The following is a 26,995-nucleotide window of genomic DNA, read 5'->3' on the forward strand; positions in this document are numbered from 1 at the left end:
TCAAATTCACATGAATGAAATATTTATTAAATAACATTTTACATTTAATCCCGTGAAACAAGTTTCTAATTCTGTTTGCGAGGCGCGTTCCGGCTTGTTTCCGAGCTGTTTACGTCCGATTTTACGTTTCCAATTGTCAACTGATTACGTTTCATTTCCAGTTAAGACAGAGGAAAAAGGGCCACTGAAGGGAAAGGAAAAGTCAAACGATGTGGTAGATATTTTAACACACCCATACGTACAGTAAAAAAATGAGCCGACTTCATTCAGCACCGTGTGGAAACACTAGCCCTTTCACAGCTAAGTTTTCCAAGTTACATTACAACACAATTCAACGCGGATGCTAGGACATTTCCGGTAGAAATTTCAAAATGTCCCGAAATTTGCCCACGTCCACGTTTATCCTACAGTAAGTACTAGGACGTCACTAAAAGGTTTCTTGAGCAGTACAATGGCTTTGCACGTGCGTTATAATTCTTGGTACATTTCTTTACCGTCCTCTGTAAAACAAGAGCGTGAAATGACCAAATTCTGCGTTGTGTAGAGAACATGAACCACGACGGATAATTTTTAAAATTTATATTTCGAATTTTACGCTGTGTCCCATATTTAGTTTCGATATAGTTTTGACAAAGAGAACCAAACTAAATGACTTTAGAGTATCGCGAGATTCGTAGGTAAAATATAAATTCAGTTTTCAATCGACGTTGTCCGCGGCGTCGGCGTTGTAGTTACTTAAACTCCTTAATAAAGAAAGTGCAACTCGTGCAAATGAGAAAAACTAGACATGAAAGTGGATATTGCTTTTATAGCTTGTAAGGTTTCTCTTCTTGAGGAAAAGCTTTTACCAATGCACTAACTAGCAATTGTATTGCTGTACGTTCTTGTAGGGGTTACAGCTTCTCGTCCTTGGAATAGAAGTTCGCCTTAGACTTCGTATACGCTACGCCGGAGGAATTTGAAAACGGAGGTTTCACTCTGAAGACGCATCAAATGTTTTCCGTCCACACAACGCCGGAGGAATTTGAAAACGCAACAATCACCGGTCATTTTGGATGTGTTTTTGAGGAAAATTTGGACCGGGAATCACATGATTATCGTGACGTTACCGTTTTTGAAAAGCTCCGTTTTCAAAATGTTTTCCGTCCACACGAAAACGAAAGGCGGGGTTTCCAAATTCCTCCGGTTTGAAGAGCGTTTTCGAAAAGCTCCGCTTCCGTGGCGGATTAGTGTGGACGGTAGGCCTAGCAGTGGAAACAAAGCTGGGTTTTCAAATTTTTCCAGCGTGGTAAGGACAAGGCCTGCAAAATCTTCTGGCTGTGCATTGTTTGTTTGTCTTTTTACAGTCAATCCATTTGACTGAATTCAGTGACAAGGAGTTAAACACACTGATATCTTTTCTTGCTACTGTGAAAAAGTGTATTCTTCCTCGACGCCTATTCTTAGAGTACTGTATCCAAGAAATAATAAATAAAATCTATTTGTAGGTAACATTGTCCTCTTGGCTATCCTTCTATCCTGTTTTGTGTCAGTGGTCTATGCTAGAGCCCGTTTCCATCGGAGAAAGACACCAGAATTGTCAATAGTCCAACAAGAGATGTCACCATCACGGCACATGCCTAGAAATACACAACAATAACAAAACTTCATTCAAAACTCCATAAGTTAACTTTCAATTTGAACAAGCCTTACCACAAGAAATCCGCGCCTTCTAAGATTTTAAACCGTGATTGGTAGCCAGCGCACATACCATATTAACTTCAGTATGAATTTGCTTTCCTTAAAGGATCTCAGTCACAGATTTTTTAGTTATTTTTGAAGGAAATCTGAAAATAGTAGTTTACTCAGCTAGAAAAACACAAAAGAGCAGAAAAAAAAAAAAAAAAGAAGAAGAAGAAGAAGAAGACGACCTTGAAAAAGTTAGGGTAATTTTTCAAGATGCGCAAAATGTGAAGTAGTTCATTTAAGTTTTGGTCGTAACTGGTCAAACAAACAGCGCGCATGCTTTCCCTGCCAAAATGGAAATATCTATTTAAAATTTGTGAAATAATCCTATCTTTCAAGCTAAACATAATATATTTTTAAAGAAAACGTCAGCTTTACGCGCCAAAAAAGGAAAGATAGTTTGTTAAAGTTGTTTTTGTTCCTGTTATCTTGTTATCGCTTCTATACAGAGGGTTTTTTATCCTCGGCTAGAATGTATTTGACACATTAATAAAGTTATTGATTGATTGATTGATTGATTGATTGATTGATTGATTGATTGATTGATTGATTGATTGATTGATTGATACACTCAATACGTTCCAAAACATGGAGAAACACCAAGAAACACAATAAATCTTACCTGAGCTAACATTGAGTAGTTTTGCCAAAAGAGTTTCAGTTTGACTCTCACAACACCGAACGCACAGGGTAGGAAAGATTCGTTGTTGTTCTCTGTAGCATCACGGCATCTAGAATAACAACAGGATGGTCCTCGAGGAGTTAGAAACGAGAAACAGAGAATAATACATGGGTGCGCGTGTAGAAATAGAATTTCTCTTCGAGTGTTGAACTCGGTATCTCACGAGTGAGCGCTGTGAACATTGAACACGAGAAGAGAAATTCTACAAGCAACAATGTATTATTTTGTTTATTTTATAAACTTGCGAAAAACGTCATTTTTGACGATTTTCCGAAGATTTCCGACCACTTTTCGAAGATTTCCGAAGATCATCCGAAAGTTGTCCGAAGGCCACCATCAACGTTTCCGAACATTTTCCGAAATTTCCGAAGATTGTCGAAGACTTCCGAGGAACATCCGCCGAAGATGTTACGATCATACACCTACGGCTTTAAATACAGTGGAAGGGTCAACCATGACATCAACATTACGCCAACGATTTCATCACAGTGAAAAATTATCGCAATTTTACACGTGTAAAATTATGGCTTTTCTCAGGGCTGGAAATCCTTGCAAAACTCCCCAGTTTATGTAATAAAATTTTGATATGACAGATTTTCATCGAGTTTAAAAGTGACATGTCATAAGTGGTTTTAACTCGTCAACACAATAGTTTCCGTCTGTAATCTTCACAAATCTTTACGATCCAAATTCACAGTTACCTCTTCAATAAATTATTGTGTGGCTTTTTCGATTGATTAACGAACACAATATAGAAAAATACGTTGACGTTTTGAAGAGGCGTTTCATGACAACCCCATCTCAGTCTGACGAATTTCCATTTGCAATAACAATCTTGAACCAGTTGAAAATAAGACAGTTAAACACCGACGAATTTCCTTCTGCAATAACAGTCTTGAAGTAGGGGACTTACTTCTGGTAGAGTGAGGCAGCAAACGTAAGGTTCCCCTGTAGAACATCATTTTTGTCGACATTGTTCCACTGGATTCCTTTCAAAGAATAGCCATGCTCCACCATGTAAGCTAAATTGTAAACCGCCTGGAACCAAAACAAATTTATATGTGTAAGCAGTAAAGCGGGCTTTTTTTTTTTGAATACTTGGTCCTAAAACTTCATCAGCCTCAGCTGGTCCTGTGTACTGGTCGAAAAGGTAACATAATGTCTCCTTCTTATGTCAGCCCGACGTAACAACATACTATATGCTCGTGAGTGCTCGTTCAAATCCCTGATCGATTGAAATCTCTGATTGGTTGAAAATTCGGAAAGTCTTCAGGTATTTTTACGAGAACTAATGAGTGTTACCTGTGGTAGATCGTTTTTGGAGGCGGCTTCCGCGTACATTTCAGCAGCAAATGTAATGTTTTGAGGTACAGTTTTGCCATACCAGTGATTATCTCCTACTTTAACCATAGCTGAAAGATAATAACATAAAAAATGCTTTATAACATAGCAAACAAAACCAAGATATCAAAATCAAGAAGCTAGATCTTCGAACAACTCTTGCGCTTCTTTCGTGCTCTCCAAACTTTCCGCGTTCATCACATTTCGATGTTGCATGCTAAAGCATAAATCAATGCTACTTATTTTCCTTACAACTCGAAATTTGACACAGAAGTGAAGGTTACGTGGAACATTTAAGACCGTAGAAGCAATTTTCTTACCAAAGACCCAGCCCATAGCAGCTGAGCGATTGTAATAATGCCACGTGCAGTCCACTGCAGTTACACTGTTCAGCTTATCCTACCATTCCAAAATAATATGACGTTATAAACTGAATCAAAAGTATCGCTAAACCAAGGGCAAAGCAACTGTAATAGCCTACGAAGCAAGTGTTCCGGAGGAGAGGGAGAACTACCAAAGTCTGGTCGAGCGAAAATTGGGACGAGGCAAAACACGACGGAGTCGGGGGTGGTGATCGAGCTCGCCCCATCACCACCCTGCTTCATCGATTTTTCACGCTCTCGTCCCAACTTTGGCGCTGCCAGAATGCGTTCGTGCAATGGCCAATCACAACAGACCCAAGCAATATGATGAAGCAATGAACGTTCGTTCCTTAGATTTGCTGAGAAGATTCGTGTTGTAAGGACCCACTAAACTGACTTTTAAGTATTTAAAGCAGTCAAATCTAACCTGATTTTCTTCGCACAACATGGCTGCATTGTATAGAGGTACTTCCATGCCAACCTCAGCGGCAAACATGAAATTAACTAACGATTTGTACCTAAAAGAACAAAATAAAAAGCCAACAATTCAAGAAACGTAAAATGAACTAATAAAAGTTACTGAGTTGCAGCAAATGAGCAGTTTAAGGACCTTCTCGGGAAGTAAGCTCGCCTTACTGGAAACAAGTATCGGCTAAATCTTCGTTGTCAGGTGTTTGCCACGACTGCAAGTCGTCATGGTGATACGCAACGTTACCTAGCAACAACCACGCGTTCACCAAAACGATCACATGTTGGGGTTGACGAGGAATAAGCTGTTTTTCACTTCTCGTTTCCTCGTTCTTTTATTTTTTTCCAAAACATCGCAACTTCGACACCAACAGAGCTTCAAACATGCGCCTGCGCGAGTTGGTCCGTTAGTCACAACTTTCGGGACGCTCGTTCTGTTTTCTGATTGGATAAAATTGGCCAGAAATCCTTCGGAAAACTAAGGCCCAGTCCACACTCTGAAAACGCATCAAATGTTTTCCGCCCACAATACGCCGCAATACTTAAAACCGCAACAATCACCGGTCATTTCAGATTTAAGATTGAGGAATACTCTGGCAGGAAAATCACGTGACTATCGTCACGCCATTGTTTTCAAAAAGCACTATTTTCAGGATGTTTTCCGTCCACACTAAAACCCAAACCCGGCGTCTTCAAATTCCTCCGGTTTGAAGAGCGTTTTCGAAAAGCTCCGTTTTCGTGACGGATGAATGTGGACGGAAGGCCTAACCGGAGAAATAAGTGTGGACGGAGCATTAGTAATCGATATGGAGGCGCGCACTGATTAGATCAACGGTGTTCCCTGTAATAAGGTTTAAAGTTGTTAAGGGGTTAGGTAATAAATAGTGTAATGTGGGTAATAGGACAACAATTCTTGTGTAATTGCTGTGGGGTAAAGATCTAAACAAGCGAATAAGCAAGCCAGCAAATCCAAGATGAAAACGGCAGACCAATATAATATTTATCGTACATGTTTCCTTGGTAGTGTGCTTCTAAACCTCGTCTCATTAACCATCCAACCTCGGGATTCTGCTCGGCAACGAAACGAAGATATCTACGAGGACAAACAAATCGGTAAACAATGATAAACATCGAAAAAAAAAATTGTAGCGCAGAAAAATTCCCAAATACCATAGCGCTACTTACACAACCCCCAAAGGGCAGTTCCTGTCCACGTACAAGCCACTACTGACCCCCTCCCCCACGGCAAGACACGATCCAGGATGTCCTTTGGTGGCAGCCTCGAACCAATACTTGAACGCTTCTCTCTGCCAAAGAGAGGTTAAACAAAATCCTTTTTCCAGAGTCAAGATAAGTTGTTCTACACTGCACAGAGTCTTCGTTGCTACATCTTAAGTTGGAGATGGTGGCTAGTGTGGCTTTCCAATCAAACAAAAATTCCGGTTCGAATTTTCGGAAATTTCCAGTATGGAATGGAACAACATTTTCCGAAATTTCCGAAAAAGAGCACAACTTCCATTCCACCTTCCCTTTTTCCCCGAATTTCCGTGCCATGGTTTGCATTTCGGAAATTCAACAATTTTCGGAGTCTCAGGAGACTTTCCCAGAAAATTTCGAAATTTTTGCGCTGGAATTTTCTCTCGATTGGAAAGCGCCCCGCTCATTCCAAAAATTAACCAGAACATGATGCAAGAGGAATTTTGAAATCCAATCAGATATTTCCGTATTGTCCAAACCTTATCAGGTGGGTGTCCCTCCACCCACCCGTTGTCATAAGACACAGCTAAGTTGGTCAGTCCATCTCGGTCGCCTTTGTCAGCGGCTCTCTTGAAGTAAGCCGCTGCACCACTGTAGTTCTGACGCATATTCACTTCATAGAAACCCAAGGCATTTAGAGCCGGCGGAAAGTCCTGGTCACCAGAGGAGAAAAAACGATAAATGCACCTTATCCTAGCTGTGAAGTGTTGGGTGAAAGAAGTTCTTCAAGTGCTTCTCCAAACACGAGACCAAAAAAAGACGCTTCTTCCGCCAACAGTGTAGTTAAGTGGGTTGGAACAAAAAAGCTATTTTTTTCTCAAACAAAGTAATCAGCAGTCAGGACAGGGTTGCTCGAAAACCCAGCTAACCCAGTATTAATTTGCCTTGTAAAAATGTTTTTATTCACTGCCTATGTTTTGTAAAGTTTGCGATTCTGAAGGACAAACAATATAAACAAAAACCCTCACCGAAATGGTACAAAAGTGAAATCAAAATTCTCGGCCCAGAATCTGATGTAGTGTTATAGAAATGCATGGCCACTTTTAGTTTTCTCAGTGAAGCTTACAAAGTATTTAACCCAGTTGTCACCTGTTCTGCAGACAGCTTAAACAGCTTAATAGCTTCTTCCTCATTTTGCTCCACTCCATGGCCCTAAAAATAAAATAAATTACAACATTTAGAGAGGAAGACACATCAGCCTTACCTGGTTTTCATGCAGGGCCTCTGTCCTGGTCGAATTGGAATTTGGAAATGTTGGTTTTTGTGGAGGAAGGAAAAAACCGGAGTACACGGAGAACAACCCTCGGAGCAAGGCGAAAACCAACAACAAACTCAAGCCACAAATGGCACCCGGGCTACATTGGTGGGAGGTGAGTGCTCTCACCACTGAGCCATCCCTGCTCCTCTATCGATGAAAAATAACCCACAAAATTCTCGAATAAACGTTCTTATGTTCTAATTGTTTAATTATTTTATTTTACTTTACGTTTACAACCAATGTTTTGTTCCTTGCTAGTTCAATTGTTTTCAAAGCTGAATATACTGTGCTTTCTCCTCTTTGGGTACGGTTAAAAGTATATTGTTCTAGTTTAAATATGTTTCTGCTGCAAAATTTGTCAAACCAAAGTTAATCAAAATTTCTTTTGTCTAATATTCATCATCATCATAATCTGAAACAAGGCAAGAAAAAACTCAAGCTGATAAATGAAGCATTACTTCGCTTTAAATTTTTTTGCAAAAAGGGTGCTAAGAACTTCACCAAACAAAAATTTTAATGAGCAGCACAAAACCTTTGAGTAGTACTCTACAAACGATGTGAATTATGGTTAAACACCGTGACCTGTGCTTATAAATCATATTTCTCTACATTCAGCTGCACTCAAGGTCACTTTTGGCACTGATAGACACACTGAACAGATTAAATAATTGAACTTTTATGAGTCAAAGATAAATTCATTTGTTAAAAGATGTTGTTCTCGGTCACCGTCAAGTGATGTACAATTTGGCTGAAAGAAAACTTTGAAAGATATCTTGATTAGAGTGTATATAATAAAGTAGTGAAGCTTGAAAGAAAGCGAAGAACTGGAAAGTGCAGAATTCAGAAAAGTCATGATGTAAACAGTCATTTTCAAAAGAAGGTACCCGAACAAAATTTAGTAATCAGATGTAGTGACGAGTCAGTCGGAAAGAGTAGTGCTGGTTAAGAAAAACTGTTCAGGTAAGGGGCAAGAAGAAAAGCTGTGTGGGAGTTCGTGTTCCCCAGAGTTTTGTTATTGTTATGGTTCTATATAGACAGCACAAAATAAAAATTTCTTGATGAAAAGCAACTGAGCGGGGCGAGTGCGCTTAAAACCTTCACGCTCTCAACGGTATAGGAAAAAACAAAAGATAAACGACTTTGATAAGGAAAGCACCCGCTGAGGTATTTTTAAAACACTTCTTCCTTGGTTTAAGACAGCTGGTTTTCACATAAGCATAAGCATAAGCAAAATACATAGGCGTAGTAAACTACTGTAAGTGGCTTTTGTTGGGTGATTTTCCTAACAAAAGGCGCTAATTATCAACATCTTACTGCGCATGCGTATGTTGCTAATGATTATGCGTTGGCGAAAACCAGCCCTTTAGTTTATTTCTTATGACGACATTTCGATATGCAAACATGTCATGTTGCCAACAACACTTCAGGAACTGGACATATAAGAGGCTCTGACTGAAATTAATCGTATTTACCTAGGAAGTCGTATTACACATCAGAAAGAAATATTTAATAAGTAAATAACAACACGAAATGAGCTTAACTTTATACCTCAAGAGCACGAATGTTAAACAGACTTATCATTAAGGCAGCAGTTTTAGACCTATCAAACATTGCAGACGCATTGTTCTTTTTCTTAGATAAATAAATAAATTCATATGTAAAAAGGAATATACTATGACCATCCGTTAAGTGAGGCGGAGCTTTGGTGACGAATTTTTGGCCTTAAAGTTACGGTGTTGCCTCGGGCAACTTTCCTCGTTTCCAATGGTAACAATATCGTCGCCTACAATTTCGCGCGCTTTAATGCTGATGACGTCAAAGGCCGACAAGTTGCCACTGGAAACGGAGCCAGTTGCCCGTGACAACAACACAATTTGAACGTTAAACCTGGTCACCAAACTTCAGTCGCGCCTTGCTCTACTGATAATCGTGGTAATTATACATATTCGCCTCAAAATTCAAATCACCAGGTGCAAGGTGGTGAAGTTTCTCCGCGTAGATACGATTCGTGTTTGTGATGGTAGATACGCCGGCTCAGTAGAACAGTCGAGCTTTGGATAAGCCAGCGTTCAGGTAACTCAATTATACTAAGACTTTATATTAAGAAAAGAGGATAGCAAAAGTTATTTCAAGCTTTTCATCCGTTTTCACGCCTATTATACTCCGCGCATAGTAATTTACCCACAGAAGAATAGAACATTAACCCCTGCAAATAAACGTTCACATTGTGAATTGAGGTGGTGTTTCAAGGAATCTCGTTTTCCCATAGTTTTTCGTTGAAACAAAACGGAACGAGGCTTGGTCCGGGCCTCAGCAAGATAACTACACCTCTAGCAACCTTTGTATAATCTAGACACCGTTATAAAACCAATGAATTAACACTTCAGAGAACCTATGCTATAACTAAAATTCAAGACCGAAATTTGACCATATTTCGTCTTCTGTCGATCACACATGGATCAAATCGGATAAAAATTAACTCCATATAATATGTAGATTTCAAAGCTATCTGAGATAATTAGTTTCATCATTTTTTTTTTTTTTTTGGCTAGTTAAGGATCTCGCGGCTTTCATTCTTCGATGACATGAAGATTGTATTTTTTTTTATTACTATCTTGAAAGGAGAAAACTAAAAGCTACTTGACAAGAGCAGTTCACACAAAAAACGAGGACTAAAAAACGAAAATCGAAAATCTGCCGTTTTTAATTACAAATGGAGGTTATTCACCACTTACTTTAAATTTGAATAAACATGAATTGAGCCATTCGCATAAACATACCGGACTTAGCTTTAATGTATTTCCTAAAATTTGCGAATAATCAATTGAGATCAGCCAATCGATCTACATTTTTCATCAGTTGGGGATTTTTAGTAAGAGAAAGAATTTTCATCAGTTGAGAACTGACGCTAATAAGGCGGTAATTGTGAAGGCGTTATTAAAATGCCCGAAGGCTGGTTTCCACTCAAGAAAAAGCATAAGCATTGAACATGCGCGTAAAGTAGCACCTTTTGCTTGGAAATGTTTGTTACTACGGGCAGTAAAAGTCAACATTTTACTGTGTGCTAATGCTTATGTGCTTGCGGAATCCAGCCTTGAGAAACTTCTGCGCTGCGTGATAAAGTTACTAATGTAATATAACATTGGTCAAGAATTCTTACTTGGACGTCTGGGAAACCCCTGCCCCACGTACTTAAGTTATCGTTTACTTATGTCAATACTTGGCGAAATTCCGACAACGAAAAGAAGACCTCTCAAAGCTGCGACGAGACAAAACCTTAAAATTAAGACTGGAGGAAAACATAGTCAATCTCACATGCTGGAGCACTATCAACCGAAGTGATTTTTATCTCTTCCAGTTACTAAGTCCAAGGACGTAAAGTATGTATTAACCGTTATTCATTAAACCTTTCAGCTTTAATAACTTGAAGTTTATCATACACGACAGCTGCTGCAACCCATTCAATGAAAACACTAATAACCCCGAGCGACTTCATGCTAGTTAACATAAAAGTTTTGACAGGAAATTTTACCAAAAATGACAGCTTTTGCGCTGTTGAACTGAAATTAAAAATACAAATGAAAAAACAACGGTGGTATATCAAATGTCTACATTTACTCAGGCTGCACTTGAATGTGTTTTGTCTTTATATTTTATAACACAGAACAGACGTCTGCAATTTCTTCCCGTGTTTAATGATGATTTAAGAAGTGTAAAACTGAAGAAAAAGACTGCAAGACCATAAAAGGTGAGTGTATAAACCAAGAAAAGTCCACTGAATGCTTGAAGCGAAAATTTAACGATTAAAAGATGCACATGAAAGCATTTCAAAGAGACCAATAATTACTGAACTGTTTAAAACGAAGAGCTCCTTTATTAATTTGCTAATCGACGTAAAACCATACTCAACTTAAAGCAGTGCAATGGGATACAGCCTTCTCAGTTTATTTAAATGAACGACATGTCTTCTCTTCGCAATTTCTCGTTGATGTGCAAGTTTTCGGTAGAATTTTAATTTATGGCTAAATTCTACTCTTCACGCCATTAATGTCAATATCACAATATCAGTGACACCGGCCAAAGCTCGCCAACGGAAGCGGCAACTCAGTGGCTAGAAAATAGTCTGTGAAAATTTTACAGCTCTTGTCTCAAATGCTTGAAAAATAGTCAAGAGGAAAATGCGTGAGATATTTCTGTAGTTTAACGGAATGAAGAAGTCTCGCTTGGATAAACCTCGCGTTGTTTGCTTTTCTTTCATTTCAGTGTTGTGAAAATACGCTTGAACAGCGATACTAGCATCGTTTGCAACTGTTCGTTTCCCAAACATTCCCTTTCGTTTCTACTGCTAATAAAAATCGTCGGTGATATATTTTAAGTGCTAACTACGATACTCAACTGTTGCAGAGAGAGGGTAATGCGAGATGCTAGCAATTACTCGTTGTTTACAGCCAATGCTCGCGCAAAGAACGACAACACAAAAACACGCGCAGTGGGTTTTAGTAAATTTTCTCATCTACACGCCCGAAAAAACACCTAAAACACTTGGCGAAGGGCATAAAGTGCTACTGAAACAGACAGATTATATTTAAATAAACCCCAGCTTTTAGGAACTGGATCCTGCTGTTTTCTTGTAACTTGTTTAGCAACTAAAAAAAGACAAACTCCATGAAACATTATTTATTTGGGCAACAACGTCTGTGCACACCGAACAAGCCATCTCGAATGTACTATTAACTTTTTGTTTGATCAGTGACTTCACGACATGTTGCCCCACGTCAATTCGCGAAGCTTAGCTATGTTTGCTCTCTTTTTGGCTATTCTTTCGCTTTTACTAAAATAATCCTCGTTGTATTGGAGTCGAGTTTTCGATCAAAATTGCCAAGTGTTAACAGATAGCCGGATTTTCTATCAAGTCGTATTATCATTTGACTGCATTTTTCTTCCTTTTCATTGGTCGAAATTTAAGCCCACCACGTGACCTACAAATATGCCCACAAATAATGGTCTGCTCATGCGTAATACCGTCTAAATGTGTTTTGCTGCAAATAACATTCTGCTCATGCGTAATTGTAACCACGCTCTTGTGTGACAAACGGCGGATCACTTCCCTGAGCTGTCAGAGAGCGGCGTCGACAAAACCCGGATCGGATCACGGATCGGATCGTGGATCGGATCACGGATCGGATCACAGAAAAAAAAAAGTTTTAAAGAAAAAAAATCAAAAACTAAAATCAAACCGTTTATAAGATAATGATAAATAAAAAATAAAAGTGGAAAACTAAAATATGTTAAATGAGAATAAGAATCCCGAATTTGACGCAATGACATGTTAATTACAGAGAATGACAAGAGGTCATTTAAAAAGCCACATAAGCGCCTAATTTACGACGAATTTAAATTGTAATGAACAGGCAGATGTAGTTATATTCGAACGTTAGTTGGCTCGAAGCTTGCGTGAACCTCCCATTCTCGTTTTTGAAATTGTTATCAGTGGCTAATTCTCGGCTTCATTTTCGTGTCAGATGTGAGCGTTACGTTGGCGTTACAGTTAATGAGAAAACTTACGTACAAAAGCTTAAGGACATGACTTGTTTTGAAGGAGCTACGTTACGATTTGCACATCTTGAAAAAACTAGCCTAGTTTTTCAAGTTCGTCATTTGCAATCCCCGTTAATCTTTGCCATCCTTGACGATCCTCATTCCGTTTTGATTTGTTCTTGCCTCTTAAGTGTTTTCTATCCGAGAACACGATCATTTTAAGGTTTTATTCTATTTAAAGGCAACTCTTTACGACCCTAAAAATGACTCTAAAACTCGTGACGTAACTCCTAAAATGTTGTTTATTCTCGGGTTGCGTTATCGTTCACACTATCGATGTCATTCCTAGAATTTTTTGTAAAACAGCTATATTTCCTTGAAATACAAATGGTTTGTTTCGTTTTATTCCAGTGCGAAATATCGTATTCCAAACTCAAATCTTGTAAAAGTATAGACTTGTCTCAAAAACGGGAATTGTTTGAAATCATCAGGTGTTTAATTTTTTACTGTTTTTAGTTTTTGTGTTTCTATTCATACGTTCGTCCTATTATTACTATACTGACTCGTTTTATGACAGTTTACCTTTGATGCAAGTGAATACACGAAATATCATTTATCTGAACTGCGGAGAAAGATATGAAGACATGATTGATCATCGCAATCAAAACCCAACAGCCTGAAAAAAATTCATCTGTGACCAGCTCCCAGTTGGCTTGATATTACAAAAGAATAAAGGAATATCACACCTGAATTAAATAAAACTTTCTGCTCACAGTAGTCACTCTAGTGCAATTTGCTCGACAAAATTTTGAATTTTTTTCCTTGATCCGATCCGTGATCCGATCCGTGATCCGATCCGTGATCCGGTCCGGTCCGGTCCGATCCTGATTTTGTCGACGCCGGTCAGAGAGTGATTTAAATATGAAAACAAACTTGGTGATTGAATGGTAACACAATTATTAAACTCGGTTATCGCAAAATATCGTGATTTGTCGGGTGTCTCGCAGATCAGCTATTTGCCTCAGCCGAATAATTGATCTGCTAGCCACTGACAAGTCACGACAATTGCTAATTATTTGCATTACGTGAAAATGCGATATTCGATATTTTCCGTTCCGTTGTAACTAGTGTTCGGACAGTGTCGGTCACTTTGTTGCTTACCTTAAGCATAGACACGCCCAGGTTGTAGAGACCCTCGGCGTCTCCTTTGTCGGCTCCCATCTGATAATATTTTACAGCTCTGTTTAAATCTCTCTGCAAACCGCGTTTACCATAATAGTACATCTCCGCCAACAAGTTCTGAAACGAAAAATAAAACGGCTGCTTTGGTGAATTCTTTGTTAGTGCATTTGTCTCAAAGCAAACTAAACACAACTTCCTCAAGTATTCGAGTATTTTTTTTTCGCATCACGATACAAATAACAAGCATAAATGAGTTCAATCGAGAACCTGAAAAACAACTTTACATACCTTCAAAATTAGTATGCCTGCATAATTATGCACATCTGCGCGAATGAATGTATAAATAATGTAAAACTGCATTTGCAACAAGACAAACAAGGTCGGAAGATAAAATGGAAACAGCTCCACTAATTATTGAAATAATTGGCATAAATTAACAATTATATGCACGAGAGTCACATAATGAATTTGACTTAAAAACAACAGAACCCACTTGAGCGCCTGTCAAACCATGCAAGGCTTGATGGGTAAGCCACTGGAACATGTCAGACTCTTGTCCTTTGTGATTGGCGAGTTCGTCATAATCATCTAAACGCACTGCTTCTGAGTGGGTCTGGGAACAAAAGCACAGAGGCACTGAAGTATTAACATGACTTAATTGACCAGTTCTGTCTGACCATGACCTGGCTAACTATGCAAGACTGCACGTCAGCATAAGTACCATCATAATGAATTTCTAATTTTGAATTACAGAGTATATAAATACCTGATTGCTTTATATTAGCCGTGTGGCTGGCTTATACAAACAGATCTCCAACAGCCAAGTGAAACAGAAAGAGGCCTGGGTTCCAGTTTAGCCTGAAGGGCCATGCAGAGATTTCTAATTTATGTTTGTTTTGAATTTCAATACTGTGCACAGTGGTAGACCATGTAAGGTGCCACAATCAAAATTATCCAGTTTCCCACCAAGGCCATGCCAATCAATGGTTGGTCCCCATTGGGTGCACCAGTCATCAAGGTGTAAAAAACAACTTTACTCACATTAACTTCTTGATGCTCCTGCAGGAGCTTGTCTGTAGTTAAAGCAGCTGCCTTGTAATATCCTGAACAGAAAATCAATGAAGTCAAATTATGATCATTCCACGAGGATGCATTACTTGTGCTGAACAATTACGATATGTTACAATCTGCCACAGAATCTGCTGTCATGTCATTGGTCAGAAGTGATCACATGATATAATAACAAGACTTCTGAAATGAAAAGAAGCCAATTTAACATTTCTTTTGAAGAAAATGGCATCCATTGACCAAGACAGGAAGTTTGTTATAAACATTATGCGTGATTAAAACCCAACAAATTATCTTGAATGAACTTTCCTGACTCATGGTAATAATAAATTTAAATTTACTCAGAACAAACGCAGACTTTTCCCTGACTCGCAAAATATCCTCAAAACACAAAAGAGAAGCATTGATCAATCTTGACACCTGCAGATTTAGCATAATCTCATGTAATTATGATAATGCATGAATTGATGATATCCCACCAATAGCTAAATCACAGTCCTGATGCAATCCATCAGCCCCGATAAAATGCCTGTATGCCAGAGACATCTGACACAGAGCATTGTCATTAGCTGCACCAAGCAGCAAGTACTTCCAGCCCTGCAAGTAAGTTTGAAAGGCAATGTGAAAAAGGTCATCTATTACTTTAAGACATTTAATTTAATTATACTTTGAATTCTAAATTTTTATCTAACTACATCGTTGGAGACTCATGCTTAATGTAAGAGCTTGTATTGAGATTAGAAACTGAAATTCAAATCAAGCAATGTTTAAAAAAAACTTTATTCAGTGAATTATTGAGAGAATTGACTGCAGTAAAGTTAAAAATACCTGGGTCTTGTCTTGCGGGACACCTAAACCAATCATATTTATAACCCCTGTCATGTACTGTGACTTGATGTGTCCCATACAACTAGCCACTCTCAAAATGGCCAGTGCCTTTCTGGCCTCCTGTGGGTTGTCAACCTATAATTCAAAGTAAGCATTTAATTTCATGATCCTTGAGCACAATATTATATGAATCAGGAATCAAAAAATTTAAATCAACATTTATACCAATTTTGCAAAAGCCAGCTGATACAAAAAGTCTGCTACAGATCTCAAATCATTGTGATGTTGGCTTATGGCTTGCTGTACAATGAGATCCACCTCATGGGTCTCCCCTGATAATGGAACTTGACATTGAGGGTTGAGACTGTCAGGGGCAGGTACAAGATCCATCAGCGATTCACGCTTGGTCACATAGTTTTCTAGAAAAGAAGGGAAAAGATATCGTCATCAAGGGGAGTGGGGTACTCCCTATAATGACGTATACGGGGAGGCTTTGCCCAAAAGCAGCACCTTTTTCAGGCCTCAGTTATATAAAAAGGTAGGGATTTCACAAGTTGAGGTATATAAAAGGGTAGGGAAATCTGTCATTTAAGTACAATGTGAAAGTGCATGAACTTGTGAACTTGTTTTTTGGTTACCATCTCCTATGGTAATGCTTGAAATCAATGTTCTCCCGTGGTATTGATTATTAACTTCATCCCAACGGTTTAGAAAAGGGATGCAGTGTTCTTAATTAATTAGGTCTGTGAAAGGTGTATCTTTTTGTAATAAAACACATACAAAAGTGGTGCCTTTGCAGTCAAAATGATATACAAAAAGGTAAGGGGTTGGATCTCTGGGCAGAGCCTCCCCATACAAAACTTTGTAGAGTGCCCCTCTGGAACCATCGTAGACTAACATGTGCTTTCAGGTCTTATAACTGTTCACATCCCACATGAGATAATCCAACTGGCACATAACTCTAGTTCCGTATCAATAAACCAGGAGTGTTGCTACCCTCTTGGATGAAATACTAGTCACTCCAGCCCTCAGCAGTTTTAATAAGTTGCTGCACACCAACAGTTTGTCAGAGCCCTTTCAGATAAAATTTTATCAATGCATGGTGGGTGCAGAGAGGCAATCTGAGAGTGAAGCATCTTGCTCTTGAGTAAAACCTTACCCATTTCATTTAATTGGTCAGTCTAAGGTCATATAAAGTCAACATCCATTATTATTAGTACGGTTTTACCATTTTTCTCTGACTCTTTCTCAATTTCTTCCAGAGCAGCTTCATGCAAGTTAACAATCTTTTCACTGCATGTTGCTGAATGATCTGTCAGAGCTGTGAAAAGTAAAAGAAACAAATGAATCAAATCAAATAGTCATAAAATAATTTCCCTTTAAGACATTAAGTGATCCAAAATTTCATTTAATCCACTAACCCATGCTGAACATCAGGTGATCTTCGGGCAGAGAGTAAACCTAAAATAAAAAAAAGGTATATAATTTAAAGAGAACATATTGAATTAATATGGCCAACAGAACTTAAACATTTTGTTTTAATACATCTATTTCCATATTATTTTAATAAGTGATTTAAAACCGATTTACATGTCAAAAATTTTGTGGCATGGTTCTGATATAAATAGTATGTGTACCAAAAACATGGTTCAGCACAAATAAATTTGCTGGTGTAAACAACTTTTTCTTATCCATGCCGGACCAAAATTTAACCGAGCTCTGACACACTGAATAGGAAATCCGTGTCATTTACACAACAAAGTTTATCTATGCCGTGCCATTTTTTTCCATGTACTCTTTTTTTAAAACACTTACTTTACATGCCGTGCCATTTTTGGTATACACCATTTATATCAGAACCATGCCAAAAATTTTCCGTCATGTAAATCAGTCTTTATCTAGTACCTGGTTTGGAAACAAAAAGTGTCTCCTGTAGATACGGGTATGTCCAATAATCCCTTTAAAAGTCTTTGAGCCTTCTGTTCCTCCAAGCACCCAAAATCCATCAGTGTCCTTGTAACTAAATGTTCCATGCGGGAAACTACGCAAAGAGTAAAAATTGCCAGGTAAGAATAATGGCAGACCAACCTCCTGTTAGTGGACACTCTTGGTACTTAAAATATTGTACATAAGGAGAGGTGTCTGCCATGGGAGGTTTAAAATGTAGTGTTTGTATGAGGCTAGGTGTGAAGCGTCAGCAAGCAGGATGTGTCTGCCAACAAGAAGCGTCCATTAGCTGAGGTTGTCTGAACTAAATAATCACAATCTCCACTTTTCTGAGATAAGTCAATGACACAATTCATAACACAACTAAGGTTTTAATTAAACTGGTATGACGATAACAGAACAAGCGGGCTCTCAGACACGAGTAGAACAGCACGAGGGCAGAGGCCACGCATGCCTATAACTAGTGTACCGCTGTCTGGTACTGGTGCAATAACCGGGATAACTGAGCTGGTCAAGGTACAGTGTACATGTAGCAAGGTTCAACTGTCTGGAATTAAAAGATGGTCCATTTTCTTAATGATAATACTATTACCCACTTTAATGTATCTAAAACAAAATTCTTGATTGAGATTGGTTCTACTTGCACACATTTGTCAAGTTCTTGGTGGGCAATTAGGTGGGTTTCTAATTGAAACACAGTAGACTCATGGTTAGTGTGCTGGCGGGGACATTGTGTTGTGTTCTTGGGCAAGACACTTTACTCTCACAGTGCCTCTCTCCACCCAACTGTATAAATGGGTACCGGCAAACTTAATGCTGGGAGTAACCCCACCATGGACTAGCACCCCATCCAGGGAGGAGTAGAAATACTCCTAGTTGCTTCATGCCATAAAAACTGGGATAAGCTCTGGCCTGATGGGCAATTTGGCTCATATGCAAACTTTACCTTTTACCCATTGATGGGGTGCATGGAAAACCATCATGATGACTCTGGATCTCATGTCAAATTCTCCTTGTAATTTGCTAAGAGAATCTTGCAGTATATCAGATGTCACTTACTAGACTCTTTTTCCATGCTCCTTTCAATCACAGACAACCAATTACAATGTTTTGTTACTGAATACCTGCATTTGGACACCTACACCATATGCACGTCAAATATATGCATTTTAATGACTTCTCCTTAAGTAATGTTTTCTATAGGTTGTCAGACTTGGGGAGGATACTTTGTAAAAGGCGAATTCTGCATGTGAGCCAAGCGGCTCATCAGACCAGCGCTTGTCTCCGGTTTCGGTAGCATGAAATGACTAGGAGAAATGAAATGACTGTAGCATGAAATGAAATGTAGCATGAAATGACTAGGAGTATTTCTACTCCACCCTGGATGGGATGCTAGTCAATTGCAGGGTTACCCCCCATTTATACACCTGGGTGGAGAGAGCCACTGTGAGAGTAAAGTGTCTTGCCCAAGAACACAACACAAATGTCTCTGCCAGGGGAAAATACTTAAGACTTTTTAAATTAATCCTAAAATTTGTTATTGATAAGATGTAATATAATTGGACTTTGCATCATATAATTCACTACAGATAGTAATCATGGTTGTAATCCAAATATCGAAATAAGACTCAGGCAGCATGTCTGATTACTCTCTGAATTGTACTTCAGTTAGCTGAGTTAATGTTACTGAGTATCTTAGCTATCAGTTGTCTATAACTTACTCTCCATGCACAGCATTCTCCTCTTTCTCAAAAACATGACCATTGAAATGTCGGATTGTGACATGAACGGTTGTGTCATCAACTGACATCACAATCTGTAACCACTTTTTAAGAGGCAAGCGACTGTTGATGATAAATGCATGACCCATGTCAGGTGTGTATTGTACCTGTATATGAAGGAGGCCTGTTGGAAAATAAGCATTTGATAGGTCAGTATTACTCTTTGTACACTTTGCGTGCCTATGACATTTGATAAAAATAATACAGCAGAATCCCCTTTTTTTGAACCTCCAGGGGAAATGAAGATTGCTTTTAAAGGTGGGTAGTTCGAGAAATCGGAATTCAATTTGACTGAGAGGTCGGAAACGACAAAAAAGTCGCAATTCCATTGTATGCATGTAAGGGATAGGTGCACCCAATCAAAGTTTTTTAAATAAGCTGGCACCCAATGCAATTTATTGGCTACCTCAAGTATTTGCCCTGGGTACTTTGAAGAAAATAATGCATGCCATTGCTACAGATGCACTAGACTGCACCTCAAGATAAACAGATTTTCAAAATTTTTTCAGGGCCTGCACCTTGTATACCATGCAGGAGGGAGTAACCCACTCTGGCACTCTCCTCCACAAGGCCACCACCATCTTGACAGAATAGTGCTCCTCCTACTTTACGAAATCCTTCAGCTACTTTATTTTAATTTGAAAAGTCCGACCCTATGCATGCAAAGGTCTACACTACATACTGGCTAACATGTATATCTTAAACAACAGTGTTATGCATGTCCAAAAGAGCCTTCATACTAGAGATTTGGTAAATAAACTTGAAACAAAACAGCTGTATCAGTACTAAATGATCTAGCTAGCTCACCACTTGATGTAATGCTCACTAACGGCGTCAGGAGCGCTGTACTCCTGTGATTAAAAATTCCACAAAGACCATCAAGACATGGTTCCATTATGAATATCCATGTTGAAATTGTAAACCTAAGAAGAAAATTAAAATATTATTTTACATCTAATCTTAAGAGGCAGTGTGACCAATGTTTAAGGCAGATGCACATCTATTATAAAGTCTTTTACCTTGGTTTTGTCCTGCTGTATGCCTCAGCTAACTCTTGTCTAGGCCATGCAAGTGGTGGTAGAACTCTAACAAAACAAACAAAGTATTATATGTTGTAATTTATTGAGAGATTGATGAACAATTATTTTTGTCAAAATCAATGCAGTTGTTCAAGGTAAGATTGGAATCAGTCGTAAAAGAACAGTCTTGAATTATAGGCAAGATCAGTTACTTCTTGAAACTTGAAAGCAACGTTGTAAGATATTGGTTTTTAGACAAGTGTATGTTGGACTATGATAGTGACAAAGTTTCATAGCTAGTCTGGTACAGGGTAGGGGTTTTTGGTGCCTAGTCTACAATAGGGTTGCAAAATCAAGCTGGTCTTGGTCTAGTATAAGGTAAGAGTTTCAGTGTCTCAGCTGCACACCCCGACCCAATGATTTTCAGAGTATCCTCCTCCCCAGACTGATGCCATTTCTACCCAACAGTTGGATAAAAACCAATCCTATTGAGAAGGCTATATTTTCAGTATAGAAAATTCTGGACTTAAGAGTTGTCTCAGAAGGTGAAGGTTAATTGCACCTATTGAGAACCTAAAGATTCTTGGGCTAAATGGGGAGAAATGACATGTGATTGCTTCAATCTTGGTCTATGATTGTTGAGAAGTTTTGTGACAAAGAAGAATGGTAACATTGGAGATCGCACAGTACCATATTTGGTACACACTAAAGTACAGTTAATGAGATATATATTAAAGCAATTTTCAAAAAGGGACCATAATAGTACCTTTTCACACCAGTCTCCTTTCCAGTTAAAGCCACAGGAAATGTCAGTAAGTCAACAATGTCTGTTAAGCAAACAAAAACACTCAAACTGTTGAGCTTTGAAAATTTTCTCTTATCCTGGCATTAGGTTGGGAGCTGCGGTGGCCTCATGGTTAATGCGCTTACCTCTGGATCAAGCAGTCCAGTTTTGAGCCCTGGCCGAGGGCATCGCATCGTGTTCTTGGGCAAGACACCTTACTCTCACAGCGTGTCTCTCTACCCAGGTGTATAAATGAGTATTGGTGAACTTAATGATGAGGGTAACCCTGGGATGGACTAGCATCCCATCCAGGGAGGAGTAGAAATACTCCTAGTCGCTTCATGCTACAGAAACCAGAATAAGTTCCAGCCTGGTGGGCCACTTTGCCCATATGCAGACTTTACCTTTTACCTTCACCTTGCTTAAGGTAAATCTCATACAAGCAACACGTATTAATTAGGAAGCCACTATTACCCAGTGAGGGACTAACAGATATAACAGTGATGGGAGGTAGGAAAGACATTTGGGGGTTTTGAATTTATTAGTCTGTGATCTAGGGCCTTTTTTCTGGTAAGTAATGTTGTCAGTGGTAATGTTTTTGGTGGTGAAAGATTTTGCAAAGACTGGTGTTGACAAAAAGTGTCCCTGAGAGTACTTTTTTCATTCCAAATAATATATGTTTAGTGTTTATTTTTTAGTGTTACAGTACATTGTGGGCCACTGGAATTTCTTGGGCTCTCCTTTTTGTCCAATAGGAATTTTTCTTTTGGGGGGGTCTAACATGTTTCTCCTTACTTGCAACTCTCTGTCACTATTATACACCTGAGTACTCAAGCTTTCCCCCCCAAAAAAGAAAAAATAAGCAGCATAAGAAACACACTATGTCAAAATAATTTTCATTTACATGCTTTAAGACCTAAAATCTACTTGATGTTCAGGTTGAACATCTATGCCTGTTCCCCTTCTAAATATTCAGTAGATGTACCTGTTTAGCAAAGTTTCCACGATTGCAAACAAACAAAATGGTTTGCAGCCTGTTCCAATTTGGCCAAATAAATGTAGTTTGCCAAAACAATCATGTGCAATCACTTGTGGTCCCTTACCATCATCTGTGATTATTTTTAGGCGATAACCGAGAATAGTACAATGTTCTACTGCCTGCGATCACCTGTAATCGGCTGCCATCATATAATAAACAGCCTTAAAACTGGAAACTGGTAAATACACACATATGCAGCAATATTACAATTTCGTGAATTTTAAGCAAGAATTCTGTGGTATGACTAACGTTTTCATATCACTTCTCCTGTTTAATTGAGTTGAACAATCTATTTGTTAAAATTCAACTCAAAATCTGTCAAGTGGCTTAATTTCTCACTTACCCTTAAGATGCTGGCATTTTTCGATTTTCTTTGGATCGTATTTTATCAACTGTTCCAAAGGCCATGGAAAACTGAAGCCAGGTTTAAGAGGTCTACTCCACGGAGGAACTAATGGCAAACGTAAAAAATCCCCAGCTAAAACAGGCTTCGATTCCAATCCACCAGGAAGCAGATCGACTAATGTTACGGTTACATGTATTTGCTCGATGTATAGATCAGGAAATATCCCAAGAGCTTTGTTTTCTAAATACGCCATTGAATCACGAAGGCCAACTTTAACACGCAACGTCTGTGTAACTTCAGATCGCTGAGCAACAATAACAACGTATTTAAACTCGTGACCCTGTTTATTCTCTATTCCGATTGATGTGAGTTCGATTGATAAGAGTCTTGCCTCTCTAGTCCTGTAAGACAGAACAATGTCAAACTCCGCTTCTGCAAAAGTTGGGGCTTCGATGATCTCGACAAAATCGTCGTAAACTTTGACGCGTTGATGAAAATCCACTGGGATATCAAGAACAACTCGAGGCCCTGGTCTTTTAGCCTTACAAAGAATAACGAGCTGAAATAAACAGGGAATAAACAAGAGAAGGTCGTTCGCTGCCGCCATTTCGCAGTCAAAGTTTTCCACAACATCTGTAGCACTAGTTAAGCCGGTTACTGGCCCGATGCTTGGATACCAGACTTCAATGTAAAGAATTTGGAATAAGTTTTCTCTGGTTGATTGTTTCACGCCATCCCTGCAACTTCAATCGCTACGAAGTAGATCGCTGCAGAAGTTGAACGTTCATGATTTGCTTGCAATAATCGGATCAGCTAAAAAGAAATTTCGACTTTTGAAATGGCATGCAGTTACAGCCAGGCGTTACTCGGAAGTACAGTCTTGGCCCTGAAGGAATGGGTTCCAGCACAAAAATGCGTTCCCGAGCTGATAGTTTGGTCTACAAATAGGTTTAACTTTTCAGAAGTATCCAATAAATTCTTAGCAAATTAAGCCTCCCTGTAAGTCCCAGGAATTGTTTCTTTTGGCCATCACGGTATGTCACACAATCTTTCAAAAAAACTTAAGAGTGGTTTTCAGGTTCTCCGTGACTGTAATTTAGGCGCCATTTGTCCGCCGACGTTCCCCAATCGGGGAACTTCGGAGTGATCCGAGTGACTTTGAGAGCAGGCGCGCGGACTCATTTTCACGATTGTAACTTCTAAAAGCGCCCAGCCCTACTCTTAGTTCCTTCTTGATTCCTTAGATACCAACAAACTCATTGAATTTCTTTTATTTTCAACTTACTAGTGAAACATCTGGTGAAAAAAGAGGGAGGAGGAACTTCTAGATGTAAAGCCATTTTTCCAAAACACAATTTTAAGAATTGTATGAAAGGTGTACTCTCGTGTAAAAAAATATTCTCTTGATTTTCAGGAAATGTAAAGAAAGAACTGATAACACTGATTTTGCTCTCTTCAAAATTAAAAAAATCTTCTCTTTCAATTACTACGTTTCCAATCTGATAAAAAGAAAGTCTTATATCAGTCAAGAACCGCGGAAAACCTGCCCGCACGTATGAAATTAAATGCCGGATTTTTGCAACGCTTAAAGCCTTTTAATAACTTTAAAACTCTTGTTAGCGGAAACGTTAAAGACGTTTGTGAAAGCTTTGATTACAAGCGGTTTTTTAGACGGCTGGAAAAGCAGTAATTGTTCACTGTCGGCCTCGACTGGTCGGCAACATGAAATCAGTTTCTTCCACAAATTAAATATCATGATTAAAACATGATGTTAAGGGTCGGTGTTAATTTGGAGTTTGATTGTAAAAGAAAACTTTTTCAAATTCAAAAATCTCCGATAACACTTTGAGAGTGTGCCATATGTTGATAATCTTAAATTTCCCCCAGATCCTTAACTGAAATGTCCCATTTCAGAGTGGTAACAACTTAACGTTACAATTTGCTTTATCTATTTCATCAAAAGATGTTGCAAAAAACAACGTTTTTGCACCGTTAAAGAGTGACCGGGAGGCTTTAAATTTAAACGGACAGTTCAACGTTGCTTCTGTCTCCTATGTGCGATTAATCATCCTGTTGTACTGCGAAGCGTAAAAACATTTTAAACCTCAAAGCGTGAGTGAAGTGTTCAATGTTTATTTACAGTTGCTGTTGGCAATGCGCCACAAAGCGACTCAAAACTCTAAAAGTAATAAGTGGAAGAAGCCCGGTAATTACTTTTCAGTCCATTCTCGCATATCGCCTAGGGGACGAATTGCTAATAGGTAGTAATGGAACAGGTGCAATATTTGAGACAAACATCTCCTTGTTACATTGCAGATACAAGGGCTAGAGTACAACACCAACAACTGGCAGTTCATTGCAGCTAACAGCTCGAACGCGCAACGCTATACAGTTATACACTTATTAACAGGTACGTAATCCTACCTTAATGCTGTTGATTTAAATTAACGTGTACCAAATTGTTACCCTTATATTTAAAACTGAATGCTAAAAGAAGAGGACATTCTATTCTTTGCAGTTTGCACCTCAGGGATTAATTTGAAAATATTGTATCCAGCCGACCTGTCAGAAACGTTGAACAAACCAAGCTGAATTGTCACGGTTTAAGTTTCGGGTTGACGCTGCACACGATATTCAAAATATACTCTAGTTAGTTTTGACACAGGTCAACACAGTCGACAACAGTGAGTCCGAATTTTTCATGACAAGAAAGAGTCTTGAAAGGGTACAGGTATCAAGTCTTACAAAACCATCTAAAAACTGACCTATACTGTTGGTAAAAACGAGGTATCTTTCCATCTTTAAAGTCTTAAAATCAATACGCAGGATAGAAACTTTAGCGAACAAAACTTTGCACGTATTTAGCCGCAAATAGAAACTGCTGTTTTCTCTTTTTCTATTGAACGGAAATTAAACATTTTTTTTTTTATTTCAGTATCACATCAGGAAATTGCTTGTAGCTGTCATAATTTTGGGATTTCGATTAAAATAGCGCGCATTGTTTAATCTGAAAAGGATTCTTAGGATAATTCTCAATAAAAATTTCGCTCGCAAAAATACATCAAGAGTACTGCCTCTAGCTTCGAAAGCTGGGCGGTACAACATTTTTAAATCGTTCTAATGATCAAGCTTTGCACTGTACTCAATGTTCGGCGAGCTTAGAAACGCCGCTGTATTGTAGTGAAAATACTGAGGCGGCTGCATTCAAATCCGTGTGTTTTAAAATATCGATTTCATCTTCTGTTGTCATTCTAATTTCACCATTGTTTCATTGACAACAATTTAAGCTCACTTTTTTCCAGTGGATTGTTTATTTGATTTATTTCCATTTGCTACATTGTTTAATTAACATTCATAGGAAAATTTTCGGGCTTTTTTTACGGGGACATAACTTCGCACCTGAGTGAGTGAGATCTTTATCAAAGAGTCAAAAACCTTATAGCCTGGAAATAATACACCATACTAATTAGGGGACACTGCTAAAAAAACTATAAAAATACTATACTAATACTAACATTAATACAATCTTGATCAAAGAAGGAAATTTTACTAACAAGCTATAAGAGTATGGCTCTACGAAATCTGGCAATATCTTAGCATGGAAGACAACACGAACTTGTTATATTTCAAAACGCATCTAGCCGTGTTTCGGTTTACACGCCGCATCAAAAACATTCACGAAAGCACATGAATTAAGAGTATTTTAATCACGGCAAAAACGTTCTATTTCGGAGGAAAGTTAACTTCCACGTCAAACCAAGGATTTACGATTCGTTAAGCGACATTAAGCTGTAGGTTAACCTTACAAAAGTAAATTAAAATTTAGCCTTCAGTCCTTGTATACAGTGCTCTAATATCTATTTGTCTGCAGCTCGTCACATCATATGAAAACTTCTGTCAAAAAAGGTAACATCTTGGTTTCAAAATATCAAGTGAACATTAATCAGGGGGAATGTAAGGTAATAAAAAAAGTAATATCAAGAGAAACTTAAACCAAATGCGGAGAAATAATGAACTCATATATCGTCGGCGCCTCTCACTGGACTCTCATGGTTGTGTTAAAACTGTCACAGATTTCCCCCTTCTTAACCCTTTGCCCTCTCCTAAATTTTAAGTCTTTAATCAGTAGATATTTTTATTATTTTTACCCGAATTTTCTCAGGCTTTCTGTAACTATAGCTCGGCTGGTAAAAACATATCTTCCAGATGGTATGAGCTCGCATTCATTGGGAGATGGCAGGTGGATGAGTTGTCCTGATGTAGACAAGCCGGAAAGCGAACATGACTTTTGTAAATCATTTGAACGAACTCCGCAGGAGATAAACTCCAGCTAAATAAGAATTCGATTAATGAGAAAATGGTTGAGTCGT

General features: G+C 38.5%; 2 protein-coding genes across 2 annotated transcripts in view; one reads left to right on the forward strand and one right to left on the reverse strand.

Moving 5' to 3' along the window:
• Positions 1–23,550, reverse strand: LOC110041411 (protein sel-1 homolog 3-like). The gene is made up of 24 exons (XM_020746684.2): positions 22,623–23,550; positions 21,223–21,283; positions 20,457–20,522; positions 20,245–20,360; positions 19,378–19,561; positions 17,615–17,750; positions 17,131–17,170; positions 16,938–17,030; positions 15,935–16,128; positions 15,710–15,844; positions 15,361–15,478; positions 14,855–14,916; positions 14,307–14,426; positions 13,793–13,930; positions 6,925–6,987; positions 6,315–6,488; positions 5,764–5,885; positions 5,588–5,671; positions 4,538–4,628; positions 4,069–4,147; positions 3,710–3,819; positions 3,321–3,445; positions 2,348–2,456; positions 1–1,619 (listed from the first exon to the last, which is right to left on the reverse strand). Exons 1-24 carry the CDS (start codon positions 23,230–23,232, stop codon positions 1,542–1,544), a joined length of 3,108 nt encoding a protein of 1,035 aa, XP_020602343.2. The 5' UTR covers positions 23,233–23,550; the 3' UTR covers positions 1–1,541.
• Positions 10,552–26,995, forward strand: part of LOC110041413 (trace amine-associated receptor 9-like) — a 22,451-nt gene continuing 6,007 nt past the window's right edge. Inside the window, exons 1-2 of the mRNA XM_020746687.2 lie at positions 10,552–10,841; positions 24,942–25,035. The gene's annotated coding sequence lies outside the window, so the exon portion shown is untranslated. The remainder of the gene's footprint in view (positions 10,842–24,941; positions 25,036–26,995) is intronic.

Source organism: Orbicella faveolata, unplaced genomic scaffold, assembly GCF_042242905.1.
Source record: "Orbicella faveolata isolate gen_17 unplaced genomic scaffold, um_ofav_v1 contig_25, whole genome shotgun sequence".
NCBI lineage: Eukaryota > Metazoa > Cnidaria > Anthozoa > Scleractinia > Merulinidae > Orbicella > Orbicella faveolata.